Source organism: Eufriesea mexicana, unplaced genomic scaffold, assembly GCF_001483705.2.
Source record: "Eufriesea mexicana isolate 0111107269 unplaced genomic scaffold, ASM148370v2 scaffold5767, whole genome shotgun sequence".
NCBI lineage: Eukaryota > Metazoa > Arthropoda > Insecta > Hymenoptera > Apidae > Eufriesea > Eufriesea mexicana.
Window position 1 is genome coordinate 247232 of NW_016913695.1, and position 11630 is coordinate 258861.

Sequence of the window (11630 nt, forward strand, 5' to 3'; positions counted from 1 at the left end):
TTTGAATTTTAGATAGTTTAAAATTATAAGGGAAAAGAAAAATTGGGTGTCTTTGGAAATCCGAATTTTAATTTTAATATATTTCTCAAACATATTTTTAGACTTTTTAAATATTTATGTTATTCCATTGTCCAATGACTAGAAATTTTGATAAAATATTGCGCTATTTTTACGAAGCTCGAATTAAATTTCAGAAACTGTTCAAAATAGAAAATCGCCATACGAAATTTTCAAACTAAACAAATTTTCAAACTACAAATTGAGAAAAAGGATCCTGATATCATCAGAAGGTTTAAATCCAAATTGATAGCTCTTCCCAAGGAAACCATAAGACGTTATCGATCCACAAAAATTTCTGACACAAAATCTTGCCAATATAGTCCCAAATCGACAAAAAGAAAAGAAAAAAAAAATTAACGACTACAAATTTAAAATGGAATTCTATATCCTCGGAAGGTTTAAACCAAAATTGAAAGCTCTTCCCAAGAAAATCATGAGACGTTATCAACCCACAAAAATTTCTATGACCCAAAAACATTCCAACATAGTCCCAATTTAACAGAGAAAAGAAAATTAACAAGTACAAATTAAAAAAAAGAATTGTGATATCCTCAGAAGGTTTAAATCAAAATTGAAAGTTCTTCCCAGGAAAACCATGAGACATGATGAACCTACAAAAATTTCTTTGATCCAAAATCTTGCCAATATAGTTCCAAATTAACAAAAAGAAAAAAGAAATAAGAACTACAGATTGAAAAAAGGAATTTTGATATCCCCAGAAGGTTAAAATCAAAATTGAAAGCTCTTCCCAAAGAAACCATAAATCGTTATTAACCTACAAAAATTTCTATCACCCAAAACCCTGTCAACATAGTCCCAAATGACCAAAAAAATTCCATCGACCTCAAAATTCAAATCAAGGTGAAAAATCCCCCCCGAGAAATATTTTTAAACTTGAAACCAGACTTACCTCGTGACTCTTCCTCCCCCTCTCATCCCCCTCTTGCTCTTCTTTCTTCCGTCGCAGTGCGAGGTCGATTCATCTTCGGAGAGTAATAACGCTTGGATCGTGAACGACGCCGCGGCGGACTTCCGGTGCCGCGTACGGCTGCCTCGTTCTTCGCTTCTGGTTTACAGGGTGGGGGACAATACCACGTCCGGTCCATCCCCCCACTTTCAAGTACCATTCGAATCGTTCATGGCGTCCTATAGGCATGGTGTATCTCTCTGGAACCGAACAGTCTCAGGTGGACCTCGTGTTCGTCTAGTCGCGAATCATTGCTCCCTTCCTCCCACGTGTACTACACCATCGGTCTTCCTCACAGTTTCCGCGAAGAAAAATCACGTGGAACCTCGCGAACCTTGTGATAACGTAGACATCAGTCAATGACATTTCTCCTTTGGTGATTACCCGAAGTGTCCAAGTTGGAATCTTCTTCTAGTACTAAAAGACACGCCTGCTCGGTGGACAGGTTGCCTGTCTGAACGTCGGACAAGTGCATTATTCGGATCCTTTGGACCCCCGTGATCCACGAAAAGCGTACTCATCGTTCTCTTCAAGGTCGGAAGATCGATCATAATTAAAAGATCATAGTGATATCGCTTAATAAAAATTGAGAGTACCTGGACCATCGTGAACGTGCAAAATGTCTCTGCCTAGACCCTGCCAATCGTCAAACTGATATAATCCACCTGAATTCTCAGTCTGCGAGTTTTCTAAGACGAAAAGTTCCTCGTTTCGTTTCATAAACACAATTCTGCGAAGCAATAATTGGAAGTCGTGAGATGAGCCAGTTGAAAGGGATCTAGATCAGTGACAGAAAGCGTCCTCGCAGAGTGACAGTTGTCAGAGTGCAGACTCTATGAGCTTGGGTCCGCATGTTCACAGACAATCCTTCGTATTTCTCGTTGTCGAGCGGGACGGCGTCGTCGTCGGCGACGCCTGCGTCGACAACGAGCGTCAGCCTCTCGCCGCCGTCCAAGGGTCCCACGGGTCTGACGGCGCTGTTCCGACGCCGTCCGTGTAAGATGGGCTCGACCTCCTCGGCCAGCGTGCTCTCGACGTCCACGAACAGCACCCTGATGCCCCAGGAGAGCAACAGGAGCAGCGCGTCGGGCGCCTCGACGCCCACGGAAGAACGCGTGCCGATGTTGCCGAGGAATGGCACCGGTCATTGCGGAAACGGGGCCGGCTCGGTCAATCAGAGAAGGAGTTTCAGGAATCTGTTCAGGTCTGTCAGCGCTAACGCGGATAACGAGAGGACACAGCAGTTCCTCAAAGGAGATCCCAGGCCTTCCGACGTTGCGCCACCCTCGCCCTATCTGCCGCACAGGTTGGTAACTCTTTTGGGGTTTGGAATTTTGGCTGATCCTTGTGAGGGCTCTTTGTGGGTGTTTGGATCCTGGATCTCTTGGTGGCTTTTCTTTATTAATGATCAATGGAATTTAGCTTCCATTTCATGCATTGCCAAATGTTTTGCGTCTTCTGAATCTTTGTTTTTATTTCTGTGATGGGTTCTTATGAATCTTTTGAATTGTTAATTGGTGAATTTTTAGTTAGCTTGGGTCTCATAGATTGGTAACTCTTTTATGTCTTTGGAATGATTGGTTTTATACTTGTGATGCATTCTAATGAATCTTTTGCAAGCTTTTGAATTGTTGTTTAACTTGGATATCTTAAATTGGTATCTGTTTTGGGATTTAGAATTTTTCTGATGTGTATGAGGACACTTCATGGATGTTTGGATCCTGGATCTCTTGGTGGTTTTTGTTAATTAATGATCAGTGGAATTTAGCCTCGGTTTCATAGATTCCTAACTGTTTTATGTCTCCTGAATCTTGGTTTTTATCTCTGTCATGTGTTCTCATGATTCTTTTGAAAGCTTTTGAATTGTTGATTGGTGAATTTTTAGTTAGCTTGGGTCTCATAGATTGCTAACTGTTTTGTGTCGTTGGAATGATTGGTTTTATATTTGTGATGTGTTCTCATAAATCTTTTGCAAGCTTTTGAATTGTCGATTAGTGAATTTTTAATTGACTCCAGTATCTTAAATTATATGCTTTGGATTTTTTGAATCATTTCTTTATCTCTGTGTGTATGCAGCTTCTTTGTGAATGTTTGGACCGTGGATTTCCTGGTAATTTTCACTAATTATTAATCGGTGAGATTTTAATTTTGTTTCTTATGTCTGATAACTTTTATGCATATTCGATGATAAATCTTTTGGTACTGTTCGAATAGCTCATTGTAGCAATTTTAATTAACTTGGGTCACAGATTGGTAATTATACAGTATTTTTGTAAATCCTTTAATTGCAGGAATGTCTATGCTTATCGCTAGTTTAATTGTGAATTACTTGGTAATTTATGGTGATTAATTTTTTAATCTGAGCTAGTTTGGAATTGTTAATTGAATCATTAATTGGTTACATTCCTCAATTTAATCTTTAATCGACTAAAATTCAATTAATTACGAATTACTAACTAATTAAAATTTTATTGAATGATTTAAACGATTCTAATACTATTCTGGGAATTTTGGAACTTTTAGTAATTTGTGTACCGTTTGCTTATATATTTGCTTATTGCCAGTATTCTGCTTACAGTGATTAAGATCTATTATAGTTTCACTAAAATATTCCTGAAGACATTTGTTAATAATACAAAATATATATTCAAATATAAAACTTTTCGCGAAATTACAATTTTGTTCTGAGATATAATTTAATAAACGTTTATGCACGAAATATTACAAAGTATATGGTGTCTCACAGGTCGCACTCACACTCCGAGAACGATAGGAGGCGCCCAGGACGAAGCAGGGCCGTATTAAAATCCGCTAGTGAACTTTTGTCCAACGATATGGTGTACTGTGGATTGGCCAGAGATAATCACGATCATGACGATGACGACGACGACGACGATGATCATGACTCGAGTGAAGTCTTCGTTGGCGTGGACGATGCTAGGTCAGTAACAAAATAATCTGAAAATAATCCAATATTAACCCTAACTACTGTCCCTTTCACACATTCAAAACTTCCACTTCCATACTTAATACTCATTCCACAAGAAAAAATAACTTTCCAATTCTAACCTCTAATAATAATAATTCTATTCAAGTACCATTACTTAACCTAACCTCTAAACCAAACTACAAAATAAATCAGTGTATCATTATTACCCCCATATAATCCATGTTATTGAAATAAATTCCTATCTAATTTTTGGATCAATATCAAAACTTCCACTTCCACACCTAATACTCATTCCAAAAGAAAAAATAACTTCCCAATTCTAACCTCTAATAATAATATTTCCATCAAAGTACCATTACTTAACCTAACCTCTAAACTAAACCACAAGATAAATCAGTGTATAATTATTATCCTCCTATAGTCCATGTTGCTGGAATAAATTCCTATCTAATTTTTGGATTAATATCCAAACTTCCACTTCCATACCTAATACTCACTCCAAAAGAAAAAATAACTTCCCAATTCTAACCTCTAATAATAATATTTCCATCAAAGTACCATTACTTAACCTAACCTCTAAACTAAACCACAAGATAAATCAGTGTATAATTATTATCCTCCTATAGTCCATGTTGCTGGAATAAATATTAACCAAATTTTTGGATCAATATCAATATCATCTTCCCGTTTCAGGTACTACAACCTGTCATCCACCCTGCCAGCAGCAGGATCAGCTGCAGGAGGTCGAAGAAGGCACTCGATCAGCACCTTTCTGGGCAAAGGTTCGTCGAGCAAAGACAATATCTCGAGGAGGCAGCCACAGAGTCCAACAGCTCTCGTAGAACCCGACTCGATGGCGCCACCAGCGCCTGTGGACACCGTAGACGGGATCCACGTGGAAGACCGGAAGGGTAGGTCTTGCAGCAGGACCAGACGCAGGCGACACCGCAGCTCTTCCAGCAGGGGTGAGTAGAGGAAGACGACACAAGATGGCGCCGATTAGAAGAGGGTTTTAACACATTCTGGACAGATGATGAGATGAACTGATGAAATTTTATGCTTCCTTAACGAGACATCTCCAGTTCTGTCAGGATCAAGAGTACTTACAGAACACGTGACTTCTGGAAACGATTCTTAGCAAAGCGTTTGCTCCACGATGTGTTAAAACGATTCACCAGATTGGGTAGAGGAAGATGAACCAACACCTTTCGTTTTCTAAAGTGGATCAACGAATCTCTGCCTTTGATTTTATCATCGAGCGTGTTGTTTAATACAGTGGATGGATTATGTTCTATTGGGATAATGTCTCAGAATCAGAATAAGCAACTTCCACCGTTAGGTCTTTATTTGAATTGGCAAAAAGAAATGCCAGATGTCGCTAGAAGAGTCTAGCAACATGGAGAGGGATATTAGAATTCTCCAACAGAGCGAGTGGCAGAGGTATTAGGATGTTATATAATAGAATTATCGTAAGGATAGGTAGTAGAAATGCGTTGTTAAGACACGATCGGTCATGCTGTAGAAAAATGAGTTAATTTATCTATTACTTTTTAACAATACCCAGCGAAGGAGCGATCCCGATCGAAGATGTACAGGCTACATGAACGTGAATCGAGAGAGAGCCACGTACCATGTAGTTACCGTAATTCCAAGTCAAAGGTCTCCATCTAGTCGCTATTCCGATCTGACTGAAAGCACTTTGATGTATTAACGAACGAGTCAACGAGACTTAATTGGCCGATTAAGAGAGGTTAGAATCGCGCGGACGTATCGAGGCGAATGGATGAATGCCGCGTTTGATTCTCACGGCCGGATAAATTCGGCGATTCCATTCTTTCCTCCTTGTCGATCAATCGCTGCCTGGCGATTATGGTCGCCACTCGAACGAAGGAGGCCCGACGGCCGTTCCCACGGGACAGATTTCGCTTTGCACGCGCCCGCATGCCCCTTCGAATCACGTACAAAAGCCTCGTTACGAATTCGAGCCGAAAGCTACTACGCTCAGGGCAGCCACGATCCTTGGAACCGCGCCGCGAGTCTCTGTACGCTTCGTTCAGTCGATTGGCAAGTCGATTTTCGTGATCGAATTTCGGTTGTTGGTACGGTTTCTGGAACAATTGGGGTTGATACGGTTTTTGAAAGAGTTGAGATTGGACAGTATGGTTTTTGAAAGAATTGGATTTGGTCAATACGATTTTTGGAAGGGTTGAGTTTGGTTGACAGAGCTTTTAGCAATATTGGGTTCGGTTGACAGAGCTTTTAGAAAAATTCGGTTTGGTTGACAGAGCTTTCAGAAAAATTGAGTTTAGTTGACAGAGCTTTTAGAAATGTTGGGTTCGGTTGACAGAGCTTTTAGAAAAATTGGGTTCGGTTGACAGAGCTTTTAGAAAAATTGAGTTTGGTTGGCAGAGCTTTTAGAAAAATTGGGTTTGGTTGCCAGAGCTTTTAAAAATGTTGAGTTTGATAGACAGAGCTTTTAGAAAAATTGAGTTTGGTTGACAGAACTTTTAGAAAAATTCGGTTTGGTTGGCAGAGCTTTCAGAAAAATTGAGTTTGGTTGACAAAGCTTTCAGAAAAATTGAGTTTGGTTGACAGAGCTTTTAGAAAAATTGGGTTTGGTTGACAGAGCTTTTAGAAATATTGGGTTTGTTTAATTATGCCTTTAGAAATATTGGGTTTGGTTGACAGCGCTTTTAGAAAAATTGGGTTTGGTTAACAGAGCTTTTAGAAATATTGGGTTTGGTTGACAGCGCTTTTAGAAAAATTGGGTTTGGTTGACAGAGCTTTTAGAAAAATTGGGTTTGGTTGGCAGAGCTTTTACAAAAATTGGATTTGGTTGACAGAGCTTTTAGAAAAATTGGGTTTGGTTGGCAGAGCTTTTACAAAAATTGGATTTGGTTGACAGAGCTTTTAGAAAAATTGGGTTTGGTTGGCAGAGCTTTTACAAAAATTGGATTTGGTTGACAGAGCTTTTAGAAAAATTGGGTTTGGTTGACACGGTTTTTGGAACAATTGTGTTTGGTTGATATGGTGTTTGGAAGTATTGTGTATGATTAATATAGTTTTCAGAAGAGCTGAATTACATCGGTACAATTTTGGAAAACTTTTTTGGCTTGGTAGATATTGATCAAATTTGTCACAAAGGGATAAAGACACTAAACACTTTGCTCTCATGTTTGTATCACAGTGTTCTAAGTAATCAGATGGTCACATACTGCAAAAGAACGAGGATAATCTGCACACAATTGTTAAAAGTTTGATACAATTGAAATATTAAAATAAGTTTTTCCAAATATCCATCGGTTAATTCGCGGAATAAATTAAGGAAATTATGTCACTCTTCTCCAAGAACTTTGAAACTATAATCAGCGAAGCAAACGAAGTCTTCTTCGAATCAGGTTAAACAAGTAACCCGTTCATCAGCAAGATCAACATCAAATTATTTCAAGTCGTTCTAAGACCGCCAGTGAAAATTTTCTAAGCTCCCTAAACGATGCTCGAAATTCTCAAAGTATATCTACCAACATACTAAACAAAGATAACTATCACACTCGATTTTTCAATATTTGTTAAAGAACCCCAAATGAATCTAAATCAATCACCACCCAATCTTCATTAAAAATAAAATCAACTTATTTCAGTCTTCAATTATGTTTTGTAACAAATTTCCAAATTAAAAATCCAAGTAAGAAAATCACCACCTAATTTTTCCAAAAATAACTTCTGTTTATAATACACTTCAATTATAGCTCACTATAACACGAACATTTACACAAAAAGGAGATAATATATTTAATCAAGAAACCTACTATAAATTATTACATGATCATCCTACCTCTACAATCACAAGCACTAATCCAAATAAATATCAATCACGTTCAATCAATAATCAAACACACAGGCAAACCAATCTCCCATTTCCATTAAATATAACTTCCACCTGCTCCAGATTTCAAATACTCTTTAACAATCTTCAAACATACTCGAAATCAGAAATCACCATTTAATTTTCCCCAATGTAACTTGTATTTACCATCCACCTAGCCTCTTAATCGAGCAGACCTTGGTCTAACACGAATTAGGTTAATCCAGTCTTTAAAAGACCCCCTGTAAACTGTCTCATTGTCATCGATTGACAGGCAATAGTCAAACACAGTCAACGCAACACCTAATTTCCTAATTAATCAGTCAAATATTGTAGTATCGCGAGTTTTTCACTGCATGTGCTGCATTACGAAAGTCACTGAGGGTTCGAAGGCCAGGTCAGTCGGAAAAACACTTGGCCATACGTTAGACCCTTAGCACGACCACTTCTGCTCGTGTTGGGGAAGGCATTGGAAAACTCGTAGAGGGTGTGTATGGTGAAAAGAAGAATATAGAAGGACAAAGACGTTCTGAGCGAGGGGGTTGTCGAGGAGAGCAGAATTGTCGATTAGACAGTTACTAACCTAACTTTACCGACCTATATAGCCTATTAATCGGTTGTCATGGCGATGAACAGTCATTATCTTGTTATATTATTTTTGTTATTATATGAACAGCAATTTGTTATTTAGTATTGAGGTACGTTGCTCAGTTGCATCAGTTGCGTTGCTTTGTAAGCTCCCAATTTTTATATGGGGGGCGCCAGGGAGAATCTGCGGCTGAGCGTCCCTCGAATGAGCTTATGCTGTTGAATCGGTAGCGGTTCGTAAAGTGCTAAGTCAGTTGAGAGTTGTCAAAGTTAGTTTCCAGAGTTGTTGTTGCTAGTTATGAGTTGTAATAGGAGGGTTGCTGCAGAAGTGTAGGTTGAGCGTTGTGATAAGTTGTAATAGTTCGTACCTTTGTCGTTGCTCACATACTTTGTCACTGTTAATTTATTATTAAATTTACTAATAAATGCCATGGGGGCCCCCGGTGACCGGCGACATGACCATTAGTAAAAATACATAATTAGAGTAAATATCGATACTGATAAATTTTTAAATAGCACCATTGTTACTATAACGGTTCGAAGAAATTAATTTTAAAATAATTTTATTTATTCAGAGAAAAGGTGAACCAAAACAGTCGGCACAATATGTCGCCACTTTTTTAGTGCAATTCTTTGCTCTCGTTCTTCCTAGCTGATTTGAATTATTTTCATAGCGCACTTTGCAAAATCGCCTTACATTTCGCACACTTCCAGGTTTCTTTTTAAATTCGTCACCACATTTTCTCTGTACGTAATTGCTCGACGAAATGCAATCTTCGTCATCAGAACATTTCACTAAATACATCGCTAATTTCGTCCTAAAATCGAGAATTGAAATATTTTTTCGAGTTGCTTTTTAAACAATTGATAATGGCAAAAATGGTCTACAGCGCCTCAGTGGTCACCGATGACCCCACCACGAAAAATACATTAAACGCGATTATACAACCTTATCTGTTGTAAATTATATTTCAACGTAATATGCATCGCACAATAGAAAATTCATCGTTGCGCCACGGGCAATCCCTGTAAAACTGGCGTGGCATGCAACGTGTTAAATAAATGTGTATACCATCACCAAATGGTCTCTACAATATGAATCGCGATCCAATGTAAAACCCACCTAGCCTATGACACTACTGGAAGGTTCATCAAACTCCTATCTCGAAGTACCCCTAACTCCATTGAGCCTGTAAATTACCCTAAAGCAGCCTGGACACCCGCGATCGGAATTTACACCAACGACTGAAGCGAAAAATGGCGATTCCCAGCCTAGCCCAGGATTCTCTCGGAATCCCAATTAGCAATCGCGGTCCTAAAGGATATCCGGTGATCTTTGATCGGCTCGCAGAGATAATCCTGAGCTGTGGACGGACGTGTGTAGACGGCACCTGGTCCCCGGAAGCCCAGTGCTGTTAGTATTCGTGGAACGAGCCGCGTTTTCCGATCTGTGGCCGATCGAGGCAGCCGAAACTCGGCAGACGGATTGTAAAATTTACGGCCATACGTGATCCATCGATCGCGCCTGTTCCACGTGATCCGACCGCGCACTCCGGGAACCTATGTCGTCCACGTGTCTCACGTGTCCCTTTGTTGCCGATTAATTAGCCACGGACCTTCCGGTCAGGCTAGCTTGCACGAATTGAAAGTGAGTAGGCATGTATGTGCGTATGTGTATAGGTGTGAGGTCCGAGTGGGACTGGTGGTCGTTCGTTTCAACGCGTGTGAAGAGTGAGTGGGTCATCGTGATCGGAGATTGGGTATTGGATCTAGGGGGAGTTGGGATAACGTGATGTTGGAGGATTGGGTTATATCGAGGTATATTGAGGATTTTTTAGTTGGCGAATTTTTATTTTAGGATTATGTTTGAGAAGTGATATAGGCGAATTTGAGTCGTATTTGAGTGATGGGATCTTGGAATTAGCTGTGAAAATTATAGAATTCTCGAAATAGCAATCATGTGATAGTAGAGAATTAGGTATATGGAGGATTATTCGAGTCCTGTAACTTTAGATCTTAGGATTATGTTTGAGAAGTGATATAGGCGAATTTGAGTCGTATTTGAGTTATGGGATCTTGGAATTAGCTGTAAAAATTATAAAATTCTCGAAATAGCGATCATGTCATATCAGAAAATTAGATATATGGAGGATTATTTGAGTCCTGTAACTCTATATCTCAGGATTACATTTGAGAAGTAATATGGAAATAATTAATATCGAGGAATTTGAATCGTGTTTGAGGAATCAGCACTGAGAATTATTTAACATTTTAAATGGGGATCGCGTGGTATTGAAGGATTAAAGATCAGGTGAACCGAGAATTGTTTGAGTGCTTTAATGCTAGGATTAAATGTGAGAGTCGATATCGAAGAATTTGAGTAGCATTTAGAGATTAAAAGAAGGATTAAAAAATCTTGATATTAAATATAATATCGAAGAATTTAGTCCAGGAATTTTTTAATTAATAATATATTATATTTATTTTTAAATATTTCAATCATTTAAAAATATTTTAAATATATACGAAGAATAGTGAAGTATAATTAATAAAATTAATACCAATTAATATATTTAGTCTGCTTTTAGAAAAAATATTTTCACATTTCAAAAGTATTACCATGATCGGGATGACACTTTAATAACACTAAATAAACTAATTAAATTTTCACAAACCCAATTTTTGATTCCTAGACATCGATGAGACACTATAAAAATACTAAACCTCTAACCAATAGACAATTTTTCAAATTGAAATTAATATAATCACATAATCAAAGTTGAAGAATAACCTGGAACTAAAAAATTAATTTTTCCTAATTTTTAAAAAATAATATCCCGTGAATTTTCTCATAGCTTCTCGCTGTATATCCTCGGAAATAAAATTGCGGTTTTAATACCTACGATTTAAATCTGCAACTCTGATATCCTTTATATTAGAATTCGATATCGAATATACACTTGACGCAGTGTTTGAGATTTACTGAAGCCTAAATAAGAAGCTGGAGAGCAGGAATCGAGAAGGTTTCGCAGGGGACTCTTCTCCGCTTCTGTCTTCAATTAAAGCCGGAAATGAAGCGTGGATATCCGCGCAGCCAGGCTTCGAGAATCGTTGATTCCGCCAGCGCCATTTGAGATCGCAGACGCCGAAGAAGTACGGGAAAAAATTCCGTCTGTGTAACACGAAGAACAAACTCGTAG

The 11630-nt window shown here is 38.5% G+C and overlaps 1 protein-coding gene across 1 annotated transcript in view; it reads left to right on the top strand.

Annotated features, from left to right (window-relative positions):
* stumps (DBB domain-containing protein stumps) overlaps window positions 1-11630 on the top strand; it is a 64035-nt gene that overhangs the window by 17943 nt on the left and 34462 nt on the right. Inside the window, exons 3-5 of the mRNA XM_017906695.1 lie at window positions 1889-2333; window positions 3774-3968; window positions 4671-4942. Of these exons, the coding sequence (XP_017762184.1) occupies window positions 1889-2333; window positions 3774-3968; window positions 4671-4942 (912 nt within the window). The remainder of the gene's footprint in view (window positions 1-1888; window positions 2334-3773; window positions 3969-4670; window positions 4943-11630) is intronic.